Source organism: Hyperoodon ampullatus (assembly GCF_949752795.1).
Source record: "Hyperoodon ampullatus genome assembly, chromosome: 2".
Classification (NCBI taxonomy): Eukaryota; Metazoa; Chordata; class Mammalia; order Artiodactyla; family Ziphiidae; genus Hyperoodon; species Hyperoodon ampullatus.
Window position 1 is genome coordinate 149082923 of NC_136915.1, and position 25162 is coordinate 149108084.

Here is a 25162-nt window from a genome sequence, read left to right on the forward strand (position 1 = left end):
ACCCACATATGAAACCACCTCTGGGGTCAGCCTGCCCCCGCCTGCTCCACCCAAAGAAATGAACATCTTGCAAATCAGGGTGGAAATCCATGTCTCAATGGTCTACAGAGAATATGCATTATGCTATTTTTCAAAGCCCTTACCTTTGACCTGAGTATCGTACTCTGCTATAATCTCCTTATCCTTTTTGAATTTGGCTGGAGACGTCATGTTTTCCTTCTTTCTTCCAAATTCGAATTGTGAATTGATAAATCCACGGGAAAAATCCAACCACCGAAATCAATACCTCCAAGATCGCTTCTCCCAAGGGCAGAAGGGGCCCCCCGCGGTGGTCTCCAGCGCTCCGGGGAGCGCGGGCTGCGGGCTGGGCAGGCGGCTACGGCGGACACATGCAGACGGTGGGCGCTGGGGCCGGCGCGGCGGCGGTTGGTTCCTGTGCTAGAGCCCAAGCCGCAGCCTCAGCATTAGCCGGGAGAACTGCAGCGCCCGGAGGCTGGCCTGGGGTCTGACATCAACGACACAGGCGGGGAGTGGAAGTCCTTCCGCACAACATGGTGTGGGGGGCGCGGGGATGTGGACTCGCCCAGCTGGGTCCCCGGGAGGGAGTGGGTGCGTATCGGGGTGCCGGGGGAGGGCTGGGCGTGCTTCGCGGTTTTTTGTTGCACAGCCTCGAAGATGCTGCAAATCAAATCCCAAACGGGAGCCGCAGCAGCGCAGACTGGATCGGAAGTCGTTGGCTCCGGTTCACTTGCCTGTAAATGCAGGGAAAAGAGGAGGGGGCGATCAGCCCCAGCGCAGATCCTAATCGATGCGGGGGTGGGGTAAGGGAAGCCGTTTCCAGCCTGGCCTGGGCCCATTCATCTCAGCCAAACGCCGCCCGGCCCGCAGAGCCCGGCGCAGCGAGGTGGGGAGGAAGGAAGCTCCCTCCGGATTTTGTTTTAAGGCTGAAAGAAAACACTTTGGAGCAGCCGCCTTCGAGGGCTTGGGGTGGGGACTAGCGGCGGGAACGCGGGGCTCCGGGCGGGGACTGCGGCACCTCGGCGACCTCCCGAACCTTGCCAGCGCTGGGCAGCGGCTACCGGAGGGAACCCTCCCGGCCCTGCCTCTGATACGGCCCCCGACCCCCGGCTGGGGCAACTCCCTTGACTTAAAAGGGGATCAAAGCCAGGGAGGGACAAGCCACCCGGGCACAACTTTTCTTCCCCTGCGCCCCTCCTCCCAGTTGTTTTGTTTTTGGTTGCTAGCTTCTCTTGGCAGCAAAATGTTGGGGGGTGAGGGGGGAGTGATCTGCAGGAAAAAGCCTGCTCGGCACGGGACACATCCAGGAAAACAATGTGGTCGGCAGAAGCAGGAAACGGGTTAGAGGCGAGGGTCGGAGTCGGGAAAACCGGGAAGGCGGGGGGTGGGGAGGAAGGCAGCCACCGCCTCTAAGGCCATCCCCAATTGGTCACCCAAGCCCAGAGATCCCAGATACCGCACCCAATCCCCGGCTGGGGGTTGGGGGAAGGTCGTTGAGGGTCGCAGTCCCGACTCCTCGCACCAGGAGGTACCCGAGGAGATCCCGCTCCGACCCAGGCCCAGGAGGTGGGAGGGACTGGGACGCGAGTGCAGAGCCGGACGTCTCGCTCCCGGACGCGCCGCAGCGGCGACCCTCCCTCCTTGGCCGCCCCTTTCCCTTTCCGCGCCGGGAGTCTCCCACTTCCCGCGCCTGGAGAAAGGGCCGCACCGAGGGAGGAACAGGGAGCAGAAGCGGCGTGGTGGTTCAGACAGGCAGGAAGCGGGGAGGGGGGTGAGAGGTGGGGTCCTGAGGCTGCACGGGAACCGCGGATAACTGGAGCTTCTGCACACGCTTGATAGGCGAGGAGAGGGCAAAGGGAGGATTACCTTGGGGGTGAGGGGGAAGTTAGGAGACTATCGTGGGCCGCGATGTTACATGGAGTACTAGGATATTAGCAACTTTGGGGACCCAGATATAGGTCTGGGAACGGGAGTGCGTGAAGAGGAGCCATTCCGGGCGGGCCGGGGGCTGGGGCAGGGGAAGAGCCCCGGAAGCAGTGCGGAACACCCATCCTTCTGGGTCCAGGGCTGTAACCCGACTGTCTGCCAGGACTTGGAGACAGAGGAAGAGAGCAGCCGATGGTTACGGGTGATGCCAGCGACGGTTGCCCGAAGGTGGACCAAGGCTGCCAGTGTGCAGAGGACTTGGGGAGGGGGCTGGGTGCAGACTGCGCGGCGGCATGTGAGCCAAGGCGGAGTCCCAGGCAGTACGGTAAAGGGCGGAGATGCAGTCCTAAAGAAGTATTTGGGCTGTACTGGGAGATTGGGAGTGGGTCAGGAGGGAGGCGGTCTGAGGGATTTCGGGCGGCAACGCTAAGACGACGCCGAAAGCAGCATCCGCGCCCTCTCCTTCCCGCCTCTGCCCGGATTTGTTCAGTCAGGGCTCCAGCTCCGCGGCGGGGAAGAAGAAAGGGGAGAGGGAAGGAGCCTTTACCTGGCTCTGACGCGACGGGTCCCGGGCCCCCGGCTCCGCTTCCCACTCAGAGCTCTCCTCCCCTCTCTTCCCCGCCACCCGCGTCTACGCAGATCGGTCCCCCAGTCCCCTGAGGAGCCTCCGCCAACTCCGCAGGACCCCGCCGGGAAGCAGAGCCCACCCCCTTGCCAATCACCGCCCACTTTCTATCGACCGATGGGGCCTGTAGCCAATAGGAATAGGTGATCCCAAGAGGCTAGGAATGAGGAGGAGGGGCTGGCGAAACTTGGAGGTGTGACTAGCACTACCGAGGCGTGGTCACAGAGTAAGCTCCTCCCCGGGTTGCCGAACCCCAAAGTAGAACTGATAGACGGGATTAAGATAGAACCAACAGCCAAACACATACTTTTGAGAGAAGGCACGACCAATTGGACCGGGGTAGCGAGGAGGGGCGTTGCGGAGAATTTTAGCCAATACAGAGTAGAGAACGGCGGGGACTGTAGAACGTCTTCCAATGAGAAGCGCGAAGGGCGAGCCTTGCCGCTTTCACTGGGGCGGGAGTAGGGTTCGCCCAAACCTCCCGGAGCCGACCAATGAGATCGGAGGAGGGGCCAAGCTCGGCCAACCAGCAAGCCGAATTTATCTAGGCACCGTTACTGGGGCGGGGCGTAGATCTCCTGGCCACTAAGATCTCGTCAGGGGCAGGCTCCCGAGCCTTCCAATGCGGGACATGGGCGAACTCTAGTTCTTCCAATGGGTGCGCAGCGCTGGCAATTCAAACTGACAGCCGGTTGGAAAGGCAGAGAACGGAAGAGGGAGCAAAAAACGACGTGTTCAGTGGCAGAGACACCAACGCCGACGGAGCCCCCAAAGCGACCTCTGCCCCGACCAACCAGCACCACCGCGAGCTCTGGAGCGGCCGCTCGGGAAAGACTTGAGGGGACGGCGCGGGGCACGAGGGAAAGCTGAGGGGAGGGAGTCGCGAGAGGAACGACGCGAGAGCCCGCACGCTGAGGGCTGGGAACTGCCAGGAGAGAAGTGAAGCGGGCGGCCCGCGAAAGAGCAGAGCGGAGAAGGGTCGCGGGAGGATTAAGGAACACCCGGGATTGCCCGGTGGTAAAAGCTGAGGGGATTTCTGAATCCTGGGGAGAGGAGAAAGATTTCCAAAGAGGACGCGTGGGTAGGGACGCTTAGCCCGTGATCCGAGAGAGGAATTGGAGCGCTCCGAGGGAGGGGCTTAAGGGGGAAGCTTTAGATAAAAGAGCCTGTACGGGAGAAGCTAAGGGAATTGCAAAAGGAGCAGGAGCTAAAGAGTAGAGAATCCTTCAGACTGGAGAAAGGGAAAACTAGAGAAGTTCCCGAGGCACCTTGCAGCCTGCCTCCTCCCCACTTCAGACTCCTCTCCCTTCCCCGAAAGTTAAAGAGAAAGCCAAGGTTGCTGCTTCTCCCTGGTTTCTACTCAATAAATACTACTTTTACCCTCCCACGGGAAAACAGAAAAGAACTCATTTCCTTCTCAATTTTCGGGCTTAGAAAAGATCGAGGCCTCGCAATTTGATTTTTAGCCTGGGAGAATCCAACTAGGGAGGGTATTGCTCTATTTTCAAAATCCCACACCTCATCCTTCCCCGGACGCCATGTCTACGAGCAACTGTAGTTTCAATGACCGGCGCGTGTCCATCCTGTGTTGCAAATTCTGTAAACAAGTGCTCAGCTCTAGGGGAATGAAGGCTGTTTTGCTGGCTGACACTGAAATAGACCTTTTCTCTACAGACATCCCTCCTACCAAGTAAGTCATGCTAGTGGCGGGCAACGGTAGCCTTTAACTAGATGGGAAAAGTGTATGGCTTGAACCTCTGGGAGTCAACAAGGAGGTTATCATTTTGGTGTTCCAGCCACTCCCAACAGTCTGATGATCCCCCTAGAGTTTAACTAAGGGGGCAGACTGTCTGGACAAAGTCTGTGGTTTAGCCAGAGTGGTCAGTCCTGATGTAATGCTTCTAGTTCAATTATAGTCATGTGGTCCCTTCAGTTGAACCCCTGGCTACTGTGCCCTGACAAACCTTCCTCTCACTGGATCAAGTCCATGACTGAGACGGTAGGTAATTCAAGCAAGATTCTCTGTACTGTTGGAGAAGAGAGGTCATTTAAGTGTTTTTGATTTTTGTTCCTCAAGTTTTACTCCAAAAAAACATTCCCTAGCTTTCTACCATTTTTTGCAATTGGCATGCTGATTCAGATCCATTGTCCACCTAATTCAGTATTCTTTTCTTATCATCTCCCTCTCTCTCTCTTTCTGAATGAGAGAGACATATATATTTTTATGGGATGAAACAGGACTTAGCCCTCAAATAATCCCTGTCACCCATAAAGCTTATTTTAGATATTATGCATTGGTTTGCATACTCAAATCTTTTTAAATTCTGTTTTCAATCACTACCCACTTTTAGGTGTAGAGTCCTTAAGAATTTGCTTCCTATTTGGAAAAATAGCCATTTTATTTGACTCAAATATACCTTTTTCTAGCTCTAAAAGGTACTTTCTCTTTCTATAGTCAACATATATGTGCCTTTACATGCTTTTCAAGATTTTGCTCTTTATTGAAACTTTATCATTAAAGTGAAAGAGAAATTATCCAAAATGCACATGGACAGCTGTTCTTTGGACACAGAGCCAGAGAAGGCACACTAATAATCAGACTACTTTAAAATGAATTTCATGATAATGATAGAAACTTTTTAAAAAATTAAATATACTCAAAGCTGTGGACTCTTCCTCCCTTGAAATCTTATCTTCATTGGTTTAAGTGTAGTCATGCCTAATGGCAAAGCCAAAGGCCCTCATTTATTGCAAAGATAAATGGGCTATTATAAGTACCTCTTTGTGTGTGTATGTGTTGCAAAAAGAAAAAGCACTAGACAATAAATCTAGAACCTACTACTGCAAAGTTTCTATGATTTATTGTCTAGTGCCTTTTCTTTTTAGTAGCACATACAGAAACAACAGTTTTAAATATTAACCCATTCGTCTTTGCAATAGCTATGGTAAGTATAAAATAGTCATAAGGAGAGCTCAGATATGTGAATTGTTAAAGGTTAAACCAGAGTCTGGAGTACAATCAGGTCTTTCCTCTTGTCTTCTCTTCCATGTAGGGGTTATAATAGTGATGGATTAATGTGCTAAGCTGTATATGAATCAATGAACACTTAAGATTTTGGGAATAGAAGGTTTGTCATATTTATAGTGAGCTCACAAATATTAACTTACCCTTACAAAATATACTATCGTTCTCTTACAGTTTCTCTTAGACTCTCTTGCAGCTCTTTGAGTCTACAAAATTCATGCTAAATCATAATCAAAAGTACATTTTGTGGCAAGGGTATGGAAAAATGGAACCCTGTGCACTGTTGGTGGGAATGTAAAATGGTATCACTACTGTGGAAAATAGCGTGGCGGTTCCTCAAAAAAATTGAAAATAGAATTACCATGTGATCCAGCAATACCACTTTTGGGTATATATTGAAAAGAATTTAATGCAAGATCTAGAAGAAATATTTGCACACCCATGTTCTTAGCAGCATTATTCACAATAACCAAGAGGTAGAAGCAGCCCAAATGTCTATCAACAAATGAATGAATAAACAAAATGTGGTACATGCATGTAATGAAGTATTATCCAGCCTTAAAAAGGAATGATATCCTGCCTGTCACATGCTATAACATGGATGGACCTTGAGGATATTATGCTAAGTGAAATAAACCAGTCACAAAAAGACAAATACTGTATTATTCCACTTATCTGTGGTATCTAAAGTAGTCAGATTCATGGAAACAGAAAGTAGTGGTGGTTGCCAGGGGCTGGGGGAAGAGGGAAATGGGGAGTTGTTATTTAATGGGTATAGACTTTCAGCTTTGCAAGATGAAAAAGGCCTGTAGATTTGTTGCACAAAAAATATGAATACACTTTAACACTTACGAACTGTCCACTTAAAAATGGTTAAATTAGTAAATTTTATGTTATGTGTTTTGCACAACATTTTTTTAACAGTACACTTGACTATCTCTATACTTTTCCCTCTCCAGTGCAGTGGACTTCATTGGAAGATGCTATTTCACTGAAATTTGCAAATGTAAACTGAAGGACATCGCATGTTTAAAATGGTAATGTGTGGCAATATTCCAAATAGCCCTGGGTTTGGGAGATGGATGTTTACACCGAAGCACAGAGAAAGGTTCAGTGGGCTGCATCGAGCACTGGTTATCACCCATGCAATGAACCGTTGAAAAACCATTTGTTACTTAGGACTGTTTTTCAAAAGGGTCTTATGACACTTTACCTTTGTATGTGATTTTACAGTTTTTCAAAGTGCATTAGCAAATATCTGCTTTAACTTTCAGAAAATGGCAATGCAGTTTAGAGGGGAAAAAAAAAACGCTTGGATTTACAGTCATAAAAATCAGGCTTGAGCCCTGCCTGGCCCTACCCTTATTCTCTTGTTATCTTGAGTAAACTTCTTAAATCTCTAAACCTCTGAAACTCTGTTTCCTTATTTAATTTATATCTTAAGAAGACAGGTATCTTCTTAAGATAGATAGGTATCTTCTTAAGATAGAAATTATAATATCTTTTGTGTTTACCATACAGAGTTGTTGTAAAGATCAAGTGAATTATGAATATTAAAAGGCTTGGTAAACTATAAAGTACAACTCAGAGGTCCTACCATGTGCGAGTCATTGTTATAGAGGCTGGAAATCTGGCAATAAAGAAGACAGAGTCATAGACCTTTGGACATTATATTCCAGTAGGAAGACAACCGATCAGTAAGATATTTAAATAAATAAGATCTTAAATAGGGTGGGAAGTACTCCAAAGGAAATAATAATAATAAATGACAGAGAATAATAGAGCTTGAGAGAATGATAAGAGCTATTTTAGATAGCATGGTCAGGGAAGCCTCCTCATGAGAAGGTAACACTGGAGTTGAATCCTAAAGGATGAGATAGGGAGGAGCCAGAGGAAGAATGTTCTAGGCAGAGGGAACAGCCAGGGCAGAGAACCCAAGGCAAAGAAGAATATGTTCAAGGAATAGAAAAGACAATGGCCAATGTGGCTGAGAGATTGTGAACATCAGGTGAGAGTAGTATGGGTAGATTAGCGATGCAGTCAGAACCCAGATAATCTAGAGCAGCGCCATCCAATAGATGTGTGCAAGCCACATACGTAATTTAAAAATTTTGAGTAACTACATTTTACAAAGTGAAAAGAAACAGGTGAAACAGGTGAAATTAATTTTAATTGTATATTTTACTTAATCTAATAGATTCAAAAAATTGTCACTTCAACATATAACCAACATAAAAAATTATTAATGAAATATTTTACATTCTTATTTTTTATTCTTAGTCTTTGAAATCTAGTGTATTTTTATACTTCCAGCACATTTCAATTCAGGCTAGCCAAATTTCAAGTACTCAACAGCCATGTTTTGGATAGCACAGATCTAAACCTTGGTAGGAAGGGTCTTTGGGTTTTCATTTTTGGCCAATGGAAAGCTATTGAAGGAGTTTTAACAAGGGAGCAAAATGATCTGAGGTGTCCCTACTAGAAAGCTCCATGAGAACAAGGACTTTATTCCTAGCACCTAGAACAGTACCTGACACATAGCAGATGCTCTGTAAACATTAGCTGAATGAGTGAATGAATGAATGAATACAGGTGGTAATTAAAGCCGTAGAATTTATTCTTACAATAACCTTATAAATAACTGTCAGTCCTAATCCAAGAACATCTTTTACTTTCATTTGTTTGCCTTTCAAGCCGATTATGATTAGAAGACATGTTTGAGGTGGGCTGGTACCTTTTATAGTATTTTTTGTAGGGCCTCACAAAAATGACTGACTCACATCTCACAGGGGAGGAACAAGCTATAATAGGAATTTTTACAACTCAAGGTGTAAGCAGTTCATGTGGTCATTAAAAACAAAAACAAAAAACTTCTAGCTAAAATGTTCCCTGTATATTCATTCTATTTAATAGTGACCAGATAGGAAGAAAGCCTATGGAAGAGTGAGTTATTTCTAATCAGAAGGATAACGCTGGAGACAGTAAAAACTTTTGCAACTTTCTCTAGAAGCTATGAATTTGCTTCATTTCTGAATTCCTTCAAAAACACTGAGACTAAAATTAGATCAGCCAGCTTGTGTTCGGTTTTCATGGGCTCATGCTGTCTTCCTACTCCTCCATCTGTTGAAACAGTTTTTAGGTGCTGGCATGGACCTGAAACATATAAGAACCCAACTTGCCATAGTCCTGGGGAGAGCAAAAACCTTTTATCCACAGGTCCGAGTTTACTTAATGTATTTTGTCTATACAGCCCATCAATTTTGGACAAATCACAACCTTATGGCATTTAGAAACTAGCTTCTGAAGGGGGAATGCATAAACAATACTAGCAAAGAAACAGAGAATATGTTACTCTTATTTCACTTAAAGACTATTTTCCCACTTGGCAGTAGAACTGTAACCATTATCAGAGTAACTCCCATCCCAAAGATCCCAGCAATGGAGGTTGTTAGGAGAAAATGAGATCTTTATATGGTCTGTCTGTTTACATTAGCACATAAAAATGCTTACATGGTCAGATATTACCTTGTATCTAATAATATTTACTTTCTCTTTTTAGTGGGAACATTGTAGGTTATCATGTGATTGTTCCATGTTGTTCCTGCCTTCTTTCCTGCAACAATGGACACTTTTGGATGTTTCACAGCCAGGCAGTTTATGGTATTAACAGACTAGACTCTACTGGTAAGAAACAACAGACTCAGACGTTCCTCTAACTTTTGTCTACCAAGACTTGAGTGAACCTCTCCATAGATCATTTCAGGATCCCCTCTGAGATTTTCTCACCTGGGTTGGATCCACTAGAGTGAAACTTCGATCCTTTTATCCCAAACATTTACTTACAGAAACTACTAGCCAAAATTCATTGCATTTCTATTTCCATCATCATATCTAGGAGCCTCAAACTTGGCTGGATTTCTTGGCCTTTTAAAATTAATATTTTAATTGCTCTAAATTTCTGCCTTGATACATAATATGGCTCCAGAGAATTTTGGAAGAATTTAGATTTGATAGTCAGTTGTGTGTATGGGTCTGTGTGTGTGTGTGTGTAAGAAAAGGGAGGAGGGGAGGCTAGGGTCATGGCGAGCTGGGAGGAAGGAAAACTAGGTAACCTCTGTATTTGGTAATGTTGCTTCAGGATAAAAATAGCCATTTTGACATCTATATTAATAAATTATGATGAAATTTCAGACAAGGGAAATATTTAATACCAGTATGTTTTACTGATTATTTAGTAGAAAAATACACAACCTATTCTTAAAAGATATTTACATAATACATTTTATATTGTCTGGAGCCTTTCAGTTTTGTTATAGGACACATGTTCTCAATGTCTAATATCTGCTTACACAGAATACGAAGTTGACTTTAATACGAAGTTGACTTTTAGTGGGACTTTTTTTTTTTTTTTTTTTTTTTTTTTTGCGGTAAGCGGGCCTCTCACTGTTGCGGCCTCTCCCGTTGCGGATCACAGGCTCCGGATGCACAGGCTCAGCGGCCGTGGCTCACGGGCCCAGCTGCTCCGCAGCATGTGAGATCCTCCCGGACCGGGGCACAAACCCGTGTTCCCTGCATTGGAAGGCGGACTATCAACCACTGTGCCACCAGGGAAGCCCTAGTGGGACTTTTTCAGGGAACTAAAGTTTACAGAACTTTAGTATACAGAACAAGTTTAAAGAACTTGAGAATCCAAGTTGGCACTAACATTCTCAGGTTTTTAAATGTGTGTCTTAGTCTTCTTCAGAACTTAAAATATACTTCTTTTTTTGAAGTATGATTTGCCTTCACAGACTAAGAGATCATGAGTTGTAAGCTAGGTTGTCAGTGTCTTTAAACCCTCCAATTATGCTTGGGTTTTTATAGACTCTAACTTTTTTTTTTAATCACCTGGCATTCAGTTGTGGCTTTCAACCCATCATTTGGAGGCCTTAATTTAAGACTCTAGTATGTTAAGAAGGCCATTTTTGATCAAGGACTTATCTGAACCCCCCCCAAGTGAGATATAGCTTCCTAATTTAGGCCTCCGGTTTTATATTTGTGTTGCTCATGGGACACATTAAAGGAAGTTTCTGCTTTGATACTATTTTTCCTGCTTCATAGAATTCAAAACACAGGGCGGAGGCTTTTCAATTTTGATTTACTTTTTAATATTGGTCAATTTTTCAAAGATAAAAGCCCAGCATTCTTCCATTTGCACTGAATCTAATCCATGAGAAACAGATGTATCACAGGATTTCCTTCCTCCCTTCTTAACAGAGAAAGGAAGGTGCTGCTTCTGTCAGATCCAGTCTCTTAGTTTATTTTTTCTCCTTTGAACCAATTGTGCCGAGCCACTCATGTCTCTGAGTATCGACTCCAAGAATATCAAACTTCTCCTTTGTAACCCTAATATTATGATTTGAAGGAAGATTTTTCTAGATGCTTCGTATAAAACAGGAATTCTCATGGCATTGGAACTGTACTTGAATCACCTGAATCAGCAGCATCAAAGTAATACGTACACAAGCTTTATAAAATTCTAGACTGTTTAGACTGAAAGGGCCCCAAGAAGTCTATGTTCTAGGTTAGCCTTCACGTGTAGACCTGATTTCCTGAGACTCTCCTGTGGAGGCTTAGGAAACCTCAGTTCAGATTCCGTGGGACTGGCAAATGCCCTCAAAGGAAAGTTGTCTTCAGCTCTCCATTCACCTTTATGGGTTCTAATTCTCCCTTAGATTTCTGCCTAGTGATTCCTTACTATCCTGTCATCTCTTCAAAAGCAGAACATCATCCATTCTCCGGGGAAAAGAAGTGTTTTTTTATTGAAAACAATTCAAACATACAAAAAAATTACAGAAAATAATATGATAGACATCAATATGCATCAAATAGATGCTAATTTCTTGCCTGATTAAACTCCAGTATCTCACCCAAGAGAGACAGTTCATTGTTTCCACTATTTTAATAATGCAACAGTGTGCATCCTTATACATGTCTCCTTGGGCACCTGTGCAAAATAGGCAGTTAGAGGAAAGGACGAGTGATGGGCCATGTTTAAGATATATATCGTTTTTTTGTTTTTAATTCACAGAATGGAATGCCCAACAGAAATAAGAAATGAGCTAAATCTATACATATGGACAGGCAAATCTCAAAAACAATGTTGAATGAAAAAAGCAAATTAGAAGAGATACATATAATAGCATACTATAAAAAATTTATATACACAAAACAATAATATATATTGCGTGTGGTTATATACATTTGTAGTAAAAGTAGTAAAAACATCCATGGTGTACTGTTAGTGGTGGAAACTGGATTCAAACCAAATCTCCAAACCCTGGCTCATTCTATTCCACCATGTGACCACTATCTTAGTATGTGTGGAGTGGATACCCAGAGTTGCTGAGTCTTCCCTGTGCCCACAATGACAATTGGACAGCTTGAGATCTGCTTTCTTATTGGCTCTCCAAGAGGTCAATTAATAATGGAATTTTTTTGGGCTTCCCTGGTGGTGCAGTGGTTGAGAGTCTGCCTGCCAATGCAGGGGACACGGGTTCGAGCCCTGGTCTGGGAAGATCCCACATGCCGTGGAGCAACTGGTCCCGTGAACCACAATTACTGAGCCTGCGCATCTGGAGCCTGTGCTCTGCAACGAGAGGCCGTGATAGTGAGAGGCCCGCGCACCGCGATGAGGAGTGGCCCCCACTTGCCGCAACTAGAGAAAGCCCTCGCATAGAAACGAAGAGCCAACACAGCCATAAATAAATAAATAAATAAATAAAATTTAAATAATGGAATTTTTTTTCAATTCAGTGCTTTCAAGTTATAATATAGTACGTGCCCATAATAAACCGTCTTATTATCCCCTACCATATATGTGGTCTTGTATCGTATACCAGTGCTGGATTCTTTAATATGATATTTGACTGTTCTTTCATAATGAGGCTTTAGACTGTCGTTTTGTTTATTGTACTGACGGCTACAACCTGGTCCTAAAGTTTATAGTTTTACCTTGACAGCCTCTAGCCTAAAACCCATGTATATCAAGGATTACTGTTCATATTATAACTGGCTCCAAAACCCTGCTTTTTTTAACCAGAAGAAAGGCACCAGTGACTTCCATACTTGTTGAGGAGATGAGGAGACTTATTCAGGCCTTTCCCATGCACCCTCCAAGAGAAATGTAATCTAAAAAGATGTTGTGAGATCTCCATTCTTAAAAATCATTAAAATAGATTTGAAAATTCTCAGTGTAGAGTGATTATGGCATAATGTAGCTGGAGGCAAGGTTTGAGAAAATGGACTCCTGAGATCTTTTTGAATTCCAAGATTCTAGAGTTCAAGCCCTTAATTAAAAGTGTTTAAAGAATGATTGTATTCTAGATGTTGGATAATTTTAATATCTAGGTATCAATCATGTTATTTGTGGTTCATTCTTTAATAGCTTTTCTCTTAACTGCTAACACTGTGATTTAATATAAGAATGTTAACATATAAGGTTTTATATATCATGTTCTGAGTTGTAACAGTAGTCAGCACCAAATAATTTTATGAGCTTTTCTTTTCAGGTGTAAACTTCCTACTTTGGGGCAACTTGCCAGAGGTAGAAGAGAGTACAGATGAAGACATGTCAGATATCTCAGCAGAGGAGTGTATTAGATGAATAGAATTATAATATATATAATATTTAAACTTTTTCCTATGTAAAAAATATATTAATGGACCAATTCAAAAATTGTTAGTAAGGATTTGCCAGTGATTTATTTTTTTGGAAAACAAAAATGGGGCATTTGTTGGTTTATTTATTTTCTGTCTCAAATTAATTACCTGAGTTTATTGAACCAATGTAGTCCTTTTCTTCTACTTCTGCTTCTACTTCTACCCTTCCTCTCTCCATCCCTCTTCCCAGTATAGGTGTACTCTTAAATTCAGATAGTAGAAGAATCTTTCATGTGTCACTCAACTATCTCCCAATCTGGGAACGGTTTTCTTACAACTAGATGCCAGATGGTATTAATTTTACATTCGAATAAGGGGCATTAGTATCCACACATATATCACCATGCTTATATCCATGCATAAATCTATGCATATAAGCATGTATATATGTGTGAAGCACAGCTGGGAATTAAAGCTTAACAGGGACCTTGTAAAAATAGGCTGTTAGGTTTCCATGGGTACTGGTTATCATATGTTATATTGGTGATAACTGTTAATATGGAACAAGACTGTGAATGTATGGAGAAATCCTCTTGATTCCTCAGCATGATGTTAGATAAATGAATTTGCCAGGAAATTATCAATATATACTGTTTACTAATATTATTTATTTACATTCTTCTAAAGTCATACGGATATTGTATTATGAAAGCCAGATAACCTCCATCTTTAAGTTTTCCTATTCTCCAGGGCTTTCTCTGTGAATAGCAAATTTTAGATGAGTAGTCTCAGTCCTAACCCTTAAATAGAAAAAATTTAAAGAAGTGGTTTGCTTAAGCCATTGTACATTATAAGGAAGGTTTTTTTAATTTTGTTTTGCTTTGTTTTGTTTTGTTTATCTGCATTCAGAGCCACACAGGAATAAGAAACTGGAACAGTTTTGGATTCTTGTTTTATGAAAAGCTAAAAATCAATGTATCACCTTAACTAATATTTTAGTCAAAGGCATTTTGTCAATAGTCATACCAAAACAGACCAAGTTACAGTTTTGTAAATAAAGTTTTGTTCTAAAAATGATCAGCCTTCCTTTAATTTTTAATTTTAGCCACTTTTCTTACCTAAAAATATAGAGAAAAATATTTCTTATTGTACCCACTTTTCTTACCTAAAAACATAAAAGTATAGAATATACGAGGTAACATTTATTGCATGCTTACCATGTACCAGTAAGTGCTTTACACATTTAATTCACTTATTCCACACAAGGAACCCATGAGAGGTAGGTATCATTATTATTTCTTTTTTACTGATAAGACAGGTGAGGCATAAAGGGCTAAGAAGCTTGTCTAAAGTCACATAACCAGTCAGAGGCGTGGCCTGATTCAGACAGACAAACTGACTCCAGAGCTCCTGTTCTTAATCATTATACTGTACCCCCTGAGCACCTTCAGACATGAATCAGCTGTGATTTTATTTAGCTGGGACACATGCTTGGTAACAACTACCTTGTTATGTGCTCTAGGTGAGGGCCTCAGTGACTGATTTTAAGGTTGAACAAACTCACTGGATCTTAGGGTAAAACTGACCTGTGGGCACTGACAGGATCATTTGCTGCATAAAGATGAAAGATGAAAGATAAAAGATGCTTCAGGAAATGCTGTTACTAGTACTGGAAAACTTTTCCAAAAGTCTTTCACCCTGACTATCAGCACTGACAGAAGGTCACTAAAAGAACCAAAGGGATGATTGTGGAACAATTTGGTTTGGATTTGGGTTTTTTTTTTTTTCTTTAAACTCTTAAAGACTCTGGGACAAGGTGGCATAATGGATAAGATAAAAAATAAATTGATACTACGTTATATACCTCTTCAGTTAACTTGTTCAGTTAGAGAAGAAGAGTTTAATGCTAGAGTAGACAATGTGGCAAGTTTGGAATTCAACAGAGTTCATCTGGTTTCCGTTCTGCTCAGGCCTTCAAACGCTATGGTTGACTGAGGAGCTCTTTGAAGAGCAAAGCGAGACAGGTTCACTGATTGAAGCAAACCCCAAATGTGATCCCACCCCAGCTGGAGAGTATTTCAAATTACTCAGCTACCTTTTGGCTAACCGGGTTATGGGAAGGCCAGTTCTAAGCCCCAAATGGATTAATAATGTTTTATCTAGAGAAATACATTCATGACACTTTTCTTAATAAAAGTAAATTACACCCTCTCTGGTAAGAGCAAAAGCAAAATCTCATATGTGGATTTAGCATACACTTTCTAGTCCTAACATAATTCCCAGGCCTAGAAAATCTATTTACGCTTTGGTCTTCTAATATTTGACTCAATTCAACAAAACTATATTATGCTCCTATGGTGTGCCAAGAATTGCACAATGACAGGCTCACGATTGCCCATATAGAGAATTCAGTAAGTTTGGGAGAGGATAGAACCCTATGAGTCTACTTAATGAATGGGATGCTTCCAGTTCAATGACTGGGTAGACAAAAGAACAATCATTCTGAGTAGTAGGAGAGAACAGAAGTTAAAGCTACAGAGAAGAAATCATACTTGAGACAGGCTTTGAAGTGCGTTAGGGGCTTGCCAGCCAGGATGAGAGTTCTGAGCAGAGAGAATAGTGTAAACAAGTGGACTGGAGTTTAAAAGTATCTGGTTTATTTGGTAAATTATAAGTGGTCCCCTATACCTTCCAAGATATGTAATAAGAATTTATTAGAAGATGAAGGTGATAAGGAAAGTTGGGATCATGTTAGACTATTCTATGCCATCATAAGTTTAGACTTGATCCAGTAGCAATGTAGAGTTATTGAGGTTTTTAATCAGGGGAATAAAATGATCAGATTTAGGGTGATAGTGCTGATGCTAAAAAATAATTTAGTGTTCCTAGTTTCCTTCCTTTGATGCACTCAACAACTTGACCATGGAAATTATATTTGTTGCCTTTACCCTAAGAACATATATAAGTTGTTAAGTTCCCTGAATTTCTTGTCTTTCTTGAAACATCTGGTCTGCAGTGGGGCACTGCCTTTCTTCCCCTCTTCCATCTTGTCATTCCTGAAGTTCAAGGAAGGGGCGGTGAGTCATCAGCTCACCCACTATGGCTTTTTTTGCTCTTTTATCTTTTTCCTCAAGTCAGTTTCTCAGCCTCAGACTCAGGCTCTGGTGAGGCATCTTGGGTGGGGCATAATCTTAAAGCCATAATATTCTGAGTAATCCCTGGTTCTGAAAACCAGGTCTTTAAATACTGCTAATCTAGGAAGTTTACCCTACAAAGAACTGCCCTTTTGACCTCTGAGTCACATGTGGCTGATAAAGAATAACCTGTTTTACTTTTCTTTGGTGAGGGGGAAGCCACCATAATACATAAATCATGATATATAAAATGACTAATAATTAGAACAAAAATGGGGAGTGGGAAAAGGTAGGAGAGGATATGGATTAAACATGATTGCTTCAGTGGTGAATTACTTGATGAAGCCTTTCTCTATTCTAACATTCATGCTTATAAGAGGAAATAGTTGCTTTTTCTGCCTTTTTTTTAAACTTTAAAAGCAGCCTAAACCAGTTTCTTTCTTGCCTGGTATTGAGTGTATGCCAAATCTACCCTAAACTGCACAGATGGAAAAAATTAGTCTATGTCTGTGGTACCTCTGGGGTTGAATATTTTTAGTACTTAAATCTTTAGCTAAAGATTCTTTCTTCCAAGACTCATAGAATCATTTGATTGTCATCCAATGGATAAACTTACTGAGATAAAAATTAATAATACCATGTGTTGTATATCCCTATATATTTTATTGGGAGCGTTCATACACACTTTAATTTAATCCTCAGAATAACCTTGGGAGTTACATTTTACAAATCGAGAAATAAAACCTTGGTATCAACACCCAGAGAGTTAGAATTTAAACTTAAATCTTGGTCTTCTCATCTTAGTTTAGGGTTTTTTTCCTACCTCCCTAACCTATCTTAAACCTGAGGTCTGTTTTTCCCTCACTAGCTATAAAACTTAGGACAAATTCTCCTTCACTTTTAGCCTCAAAACTAGCTACTTTCATCAATTAATCCATTCAACAAATATTTATTGAATGCCTACTGTGGGCAAAATAGAAGCTGAGGATCCAGAACGAAATCAGGCAAAGTCCCTGCTCTCATGTGGAGCTAACATTTTGTTGAGGAAGAAGAAGAAAGTGAACTAACATTTATTAAGGACTTACTGTACGCATTTTACACTTAACGACCCTAAGAGGTAGATCCTATTGTTATCCTCACCATACAGTTCAGGAAACAAGGTACAGAGACATTAAAAAACTTGCCCAATGTCACACAGCTAGTAAATGGCACCACTCTAAGATTTGGAAAAGCCAGAATTAATTAGCTTAATGACTATGTTTCCTTTTTATTTTTCAAAGTGGTTGTCTTCTATCCAAATAAAGTCAAGTTTTCCATCAGGGATCTTCCTGTACACATCTTTCCCTTGGTAGATTTTTTATTTAAATTAAGATGGTGACAACAGCATCTCCCTTTTCAGTAAGGGAGACTTGGTGTGCCTGTAAATGATAAAAATGCTAATCTTATAACTAGAGAGAAAGGAAAAAATAAATCTATGCAAAACTCTTAATTTCCAGCTTTACTGCATTTCTATCTGGAAACAAAGTCTTTTTTACTAGTCCAGATTTTTATCTTATAAGCAACAAAATTTCACTAGAGAGTAAATACCTGTTCTTTAAACTTTTTGTATGTCTCAAATATTTCATAATAGAAAAGTGAATTAAATGACCACCTTTTGCAAACTGCTCTAGTCTCAGCCTTCCTTACAAGCTTGTATTTAAAATCTATTTCTATGGAATTTCAGAAGCTGTCTTGCCTCAAATGAGCACTACTGAATCTTCATAACAAGATTAAGTATTTATTATGAGAGGAGTGAAAACAGGTATCAAATCCATAGTCAAATTTTGCCTTTTGAGACTCGTAGAAGACTGGGTTGACAAATATCTAAAGATTAATTGGATCTGCCAAATATGGGAACCATCGAAGTTTGCCCACCAGAATGCATCTCTACACCTCCATTCACACAACCCACTTCCTCTGGAAAGGGGCCCATGGTAAGAGTAGGCATATGGGAATGATTCACTTGGGGAAAGCTGTACCCAGAATATCAAAACAGTTTGCTTTTTGTCTCTTATCCTTGTCATAATTTTTATACCCAAAGGAACCACCTGCTATTATGGCTGTGACACCTGAAAAGTTTTCTGGAGATTGCTCATGCGGGGGTGGATTTCCAGGCTGTTCAGTGGTATTTTTAAAAATGTCTTTTGGGGAAAAATATTCTCAGAGACTGGAACATTGTCTTATCAAAATTGCTCTGTAGCCTTGTTCATAAATACGTTAAAACATTGAACTACAGATGGAATTCAGTAGAAGACATACTGAGCTAATTTCCTTTGCATGATGTTACCCAGAGAAATCAAGCTGTCAGTATCCTGAAGAACAAGCCCTCAAAGAGAGATGGTGGCCAAAGCCATGGGAAGCAGGAAAGACTAAAGAGCTCGCCCTTCAAAAACTTCTTTCCATCCTCCCAAATTCACCTTTTTAATGAAAATTTATTACACAAGAAAAAACCCAGTGTGTTTGACTCAAGATGGTTGCACAGTGATAGTAAAGATGGCAAATACTAGACTGAAAAAAAATCTTGAATTATAAATCTTTCTTGATACTCCAGGATATATTCAGGAAAAGGAATGACAGAAACAGGGGTTTAGGCATACCGAATGTCATACTCTAGGCTAACTAGAGACAATCATCTCTCAATCATGCCTCTCCTTTATCAAATTTTAGTTCAGTCATTTAACAAATATTTAATGACCATCACTTATGTGCAGGCATTATATTAGGTGCTATAACAGTGAACAAAACATTTTTAAAAATTCTTCCTTTTGTGCCTTTCAGCAGCACATAAGCTAAAAAGCTAAAAATTACATTTCCCAGACTCTCTTGCAGCTAGAAATTCAAACAAAATTTACTTTTTGCCAGTCATATGCACTTGCACAAGTCTTTTTTTTTTCTGTTTCTCTAAACTTGTTAGAGAATTCTTTCTTAAAGATTTATTATTAAAAAATTTTTGTAAATCACACAAAGTAGTCGAGAATACCAAACGGATTCTGTGCTTAATTTCATACCTGTACTTGCACATGTCTTGAATTCAGAACTTACTTAAGTGGGGAAAAGGCACATTAATCATTCATTTTGCTAATGTAAAATGACTGTGGTATAGATCTGCAGCCAGCAGATCTTGTAACAACTCCCTGATGCCCAGATCATGGCTAAGGTGATGTGTTTCTGGAACTAGAAAGTGGTTGGTGGTTTCCTGACCCTTAGATTATGGCAGAAGTAGTAGTTCCCTTGACAGGCCAGTTCTGCAGTATTATTCTGGGAGTCATTCCTAGAGACCTAGCCTAAAGCATGCCCCTACAGCCCTTCAAAGGTTTTGCAAGCCCTAACTTCACTGACATTTCAGTTACCTTTGCTGTGTAATGAACACCCCCCATACATATGTTCGTTGGGTGCTTCTTCTGCTGATATCACCTGGGCTCACATATGCAGTGGTATTTAGCTGTCAGCTCTGCTAGGCTGGAAGGTCCTAGATGGCCTCATTTACATGTCTGGGGTCTTGGCAGGGATGCCTAAAAGTCTGAGCCCTCTCTCTTCATGTGTACTCTCATCATTCAGTAATTTAGCCTAAGCTGCTTTATATGAAGGCTGCCTTCCAAGAGGGTGAAAATGGAAGCTGCAAAAGCCTCTTATGGTTATGTCTGGGGGGTCACACAACATCACTGCTGCCTCATTCTATTGGTCAAAGTTAATCAGAGGGCTAGCCCAGATTTAAGGGAAAAGAAATATAGACTCCATTTCTTTTTGGGAGTTGTGGCAAAGTCACATTGCAAAAAGGTATGGGGGATGGGAAGGATTTTTGTAACATGAATCTACTACAACTGTATTAAATCCCTTTCTGCTTTAGATAACTAGAATGGCTTCTGTTATCTGCAACTGAACTCTGACTGATACAGAAAGCAAGCAGAGAGACCAAACAGCAGGCTGCTGTAGTAGCCTATGGAATAGAGGAAGATTTGGGACATATTTGAAAGAGCTCACAGGACTCTGACGGACTGGAAGTGAGTATGAGAGAAAGTGAGGAAGATATGAAGGACGGAATCAAGAATGACTCCAAGGTTTTGTGATCTCAATTACTGAGATGAGGAAGAACAGATTCAGAGAGAAAACTAGAGTTTTATTTTTAATATGACTATTAGATATCAATCAGGCAGTTAGATATAGGCTTCTCGTGTTTGGGGGAAGAGCTGTGGGCTGCAGATATAAATTTGAGAGCTATTTACCTATAAAAACATTTAAAGGCATGAGACTTGATGTTATGGAGGGAGTAAGTGTAGACAGAGAAGAGACTGAAACTTGGAACAGTAATGTTGAGACATAGGGAAGATGAGTAGAATCCATTTTTAGTGTATATTGGGGTCTCTGGAGACACTTGTTAACCATGTAGATTCCAGGTCCCTATCGTCATCAATTCTGATGCAGAACACATAAGGAGGCCTGGCAATCTACATTGTTGACAAGCTCTTTAGGTCATTCTGAAGTGGGTAATTTGGGAGTACCCTTCGAAAAACCCTGAAATTTTTTACTATCAATCTAAGAAAACATTTTATAGGTCCTTAAATTCAAGAATACTTATTTTTCCCTCCCCACTTCCTCTATGGATCCTACAGGAAAGACTTGTGAGATGCTGACAGGGAAAGTTGGGCCTTCTCTTTTTTTCTAGTTGCCCTTTACAGGGTGGGTGAAAGTGAACTAAGAACTCCTGCCTGGAAAAGGAGAGGAGATACAGGCCTAAAAATAGTGTCTGCCCTTCAAGAGAAGTATGTCCTCCTTTAAATACCTAACTGGATGCCCAATGATAACACTTTATGAAGCAAAACCAAAAGCAAAGTCAATATTTATTTGTCTCCTAATTATAAGTAGCATACACTCCTTCCATATCTCGGGGAGAGAAGAGCAGTCATATTCTTCCCCATGTTTCATGGAAGGTTTAGAGAAGATTAAATGAAAAACAAATGCTTAGCAGCCTGCTGTAGTTTTACTCTCCTGTCTATCAAAATTAATGCTGATCAGGCCTCTGTAAGGGGAAAATGCCCATCACTGTTTATACCATACCATTGATGCAAGACTGAATTCTTACTGTGTTTCTCAAATATAAAAACGTGGATATATTTCCACTTGGACCTCATCTGGGACTGTAAATCAAATGTTGGTGGTGGTGAAATTAAACGGATATATTCTCCCTTTTGCAGTTCAGTGGTTGCAAGGGGGCCTGAAGCTGCAGGAGCCATGTGCTGGGATAATGATTGCATTGATTAAATGCCAATTACTCCTGGACACTTTTCAAAGGTTTCTGCTGCGGAGTCGAAACTGGGCTTTCTGTCTCATATTAGATCAGATCTCCATAATCCTAGGTGATAGCTGGTTTGGGATCTCTGGCAATTACTTGTGTCATGCACTTTAATCAACAGCGTGCTTACTATTATAACAAGTCTCCACACCCACCATGAAGCCAGACTCTGTTTCCCCAGCCCCCACCCCACTCACATGAAACTGAGCTTCTGACTGATAGATGATTAAGTCACTCTGGTGAATCATTCTCTGTGGGATGGGGGCAACCCTCCAGCCAGAGCTAGACCTTTACCGCAGCCAAGTGCCTGTCTGGAGGAATTATAGATCCTATCAGTCCAGCCAGAGGTCAAGTTACCTGTCTCACTGTTCCATCGGGTATCAATCTTCTGGCTGGCATGCAACCAGCAATTAATTCTCCTAGTTAGCATGTGCTTTCATTAGCAAATACTTAGAAAGGGTCTATGCTTGCATATTGTCCCCAAGGAAATTCTTTCCAACAAAGTCTTGGATCTAATCACCATCATAGGCTGATTTTGCCACCATCTTTGAAATATCCAGCAGATTAGGAGAGACATGGAAGGACCAAAGGCTGAGCTAAGAGGGTGACAAAGTCACCAACTTGCTGTGTGATCTTAGGCATCTTATTTTAAAACAAGGGGTTGGGCAAGTTGTTTTCTGAGATTCCCTTCCAACTCTAGCATTCTATGGATTAATTTCATTTTTGCAGAGATTCTTATTCATTTGCCAGAGGAAATTGTGTTAGTTTGCTAGGGCTGCTGTAACAAAGTACCACAAGTGGGTGGCTAAAACAACATACATTTATTATCTCACAGTTCTGGAGGCTAGAAGTCAGAAATCAAGATGCTGGGAGGGTTGGTTGCTTCTGAGGGCTGTGAGAGAAGGGTCTGTTCCCGGCCTCTCTCCTTGGCTTGTAGATGGCCATCTTTATCTTCACATGGTGTTTTTCCTTTACATATGTCTGTCTCCAAATTTCCCCTTTTTAAAAGGACACCAGTCATATTGGATTAGGGCCCACCCTAATGGCCTCATTTTGATTTGATGACCTCTTTGAAGACCCTTTCTCCAAATAAGGTCACGTTCTGAGATGCTGGGGGTTAGGACTTTAACATATAAATATTTGGGGAACACAATTCAACCTATAACAGCAATTAAATATCAACTAGTAATAAGGGATAAAGAATAATTATTTGATTGATTTTAAGGCTGATGACCGACAGGGGTGCAATCAGCTAACAAATAAATATAGATTGTTGAATTTATTTTGTATACTGTAATGGCTTAAACCCACACTGATACTAATCTTTATCTCCACATATTGATTTTGTGTAGGAATCGGCTCTGAATCCCTTTGTACCTGAAATTCTTAGCTTTGCTATACTTTGTAATGTTTTCATCTGTTTTTATAATTGAATGTGAAACTTCCTGAAAAGGTCCTATGACTAACCAATTATTGTTCAAAGAAGCCTCTTGGGGGTTAACAAGTAGGCAGGCCATTATTTAATTAAATGGTCCTGTCAAGGTTTGATTGAGTTTGGCCATCAGAGGATATAATTATGAGTGGAATATGCTTTTCTGTGCTGATATGAGTCTCCTGATCATATAACGCTATTTATATATTAAGAACAGAGAAGAGGAATGCATTAGATTCTGCTGACTCACAGCTACACATTTGGCTTTAATGGAAATAAATGAAAGAGCTCACTCAATCTGAACAAAGACAGATTAGGGTGGAACAGGGTATTGTCTTTAAAGAAAATGACTGAAGTCTAGATTGATCAGCAAAAGTACACCTTTCTCTTCTGGTTTCTTTTCAGAGTCTCTCCAGCATGGAAATCCACTAGGTGGAGCAAAGGACCAGGAATTAGCTGACCGGGAGCGCTCACAAGCAAATTTGCAGCTATTCCTTTTCCTCTACAAAACTTAGACAAAGGCTGGGGGAAATTTGGGTTTCTGAAACTGCTTCAGATCAAATGTTCCTTGCTCATTAAAATGGATAGTAGTCCAAAGAGGAAAGAAACTCAGCTTTGCTGAGCTGGACACGATTACTAAACACACAGGAGGCACACCCGACTTGGACTCTTTCCCCATGGCTTGGCTCACTTTACACATTTCCTTTCTGCTTTCATTGGTGGCAGATGGAATTTGGGGCAGACCTCTTACCCAGGCTCCCGTAGTCCAAAAATCCTATGCTTAGATCATGCATATTTTTCCTGCCTGTGATAACCCTCCTAAAGTTCTGGTATCAACCTGGTTTCTATTTGAATATGTTCTCTTTGATTCCAGGCCCTTGGATTAACACTTCCTTCCTTAGATTCCAATCTTGCCTTTTTTTCTGCACTTATGGGTTGTTGGTTAGCTGAGCAGGGGCCAGGAACTTGACTGATATTTATTTGAGGACTTTTAAGGTGTAAAAGAGGACTATCCTCAGTCCCCCATCAGATTTTTGTCCCTTTTGCAAAGCATACTCAGTATGCCTTTGCATTCAAATTGCAGGGGTTAAATGTCTTGTGTCTCAATCCACATCTACCAGTGGAAGACATGGTTTTGTTTATATATTATAGTCATCATTCCAGACCCACACAAGTCCAAACACTTGCAGATGAAATGATGGAGGTAAATTCCAAATCCAAAATTATCCTGTTTTCCATGGCTATGATTCTATGGCAGGATAATTTATTGAAATATGAATTTCCCTGTTTTCTTCCTATATTTTCTCTTCCCCTTTGATCTAAGCAAGTTAGATAGGCCCTCAGTAGTTTCTCACCTTAGAGATTTTTTGCAGAATGATCTCGCTGTCTTTAGATAAAACCTGAGTTCATTGAAGAGAGTATTCTCCATGCCTTTGAAGGCAGCAGGAAAAGGGAAGGAGAAAACCTCCCAAGAATATGAAGAAGCTTGAAATGTAGAGGTGGGAGTGGGTAAGACTACACGCTGTGCCTGGAGAGTCTTGAACTGGGTCAGTGGACATCTCCACAGTGACCAGGGTTGGCTGACAACTGTCAGGGTCTCTACCAGGCAAGACCCCAGGACCTTGCACAACCCTTGGAGAGGGGAGCCCCAATAATGACTACGATTATATTTTCTTCCAATAAAGCTGGATGGGGACTCAGAATCCGTTTTAAGTTGACTCAAAGAAAATATAAACGTCCTTGCACATCTGAGTTTGTTTTCTAAGTTTTGTATTGGCTACAGTATAATTAAGTTTGTCATGGAAGTCTGAGATTGCATAGGAGCAGTAGAACATGGTGGTTAAGACTCTGGTCTTAGAACAAATGTGCCTGTGTTCAAATCTCAGCTCTGTCACTGATTAGGTGTGAATCCTATTCAGTCTTTCTCTACCACAATTTTCCCACTCTGTGAAATGATGATAATAATAGTACCCACCTTACAAGGTCCTGGTTGAATTCAATCAAATAATACGTGTAAAGTGTTTAAAAAATT

General features: G+C 41.5%; 2 protein-coding genes across 6 annotated transcripts in view; one reads left to right on the plus strand and one right to left on the minus strand.

Moving 5' to 3' along the window:
• SRGAP2 (SLIT-ROBO Rho GTPase activating protein 2) overlaps positions 1-210 on the minus strand; it is a gene marked incomplete at both ends in the record, with an annotated part of 235228 nt that extends 235018 nt beyond the window's left edge. For all 4 annotated transcript variants that reach the window (XM_079698757.1, XM_079698756.1, XM_079698755.1 and 1 more), the window contains one exon: positions 144-210. In XM_079698757.1, coding sequence (XP_079554883.1) covers positions 144-210 — 67 coding nt within the window. The remainder of the gene's footprint in view (positions 1-143) is intronic.
• Positions 211-4107: 3897 nt separating this feature from the next.
• Positions 4108-13239, plus strand: FAM72A (family with sequence similarity 72 member A; the record flags this gene model as incomplete). 2 transcript variants are annotated; one of them, XM_079696654.1, is made up of 4 exons in its annotated part: positions 4108-4259; positions 6554-6631; positions 9154-9278; positions 13145-13239. In XM_079696654.1, 4 exons carry the CDS (start codon positions 4108-4110, stop codon positions 13237-13239), a joined length of 450 nt encoding a protein of 149 aa, XP_079552780.1. The 2 variants fall into 2 exon arrangements, with proteins under 2 accessions (XP_079552780.1, XP_079552781.1); XM_079696655.1 differs by lacking the exon at positions 9154-9278 and having other exon boundaries at positions 13145-13199.
• Between the last annotated feature and the right edge of the window lie 11923 nt (positions 13240-25162).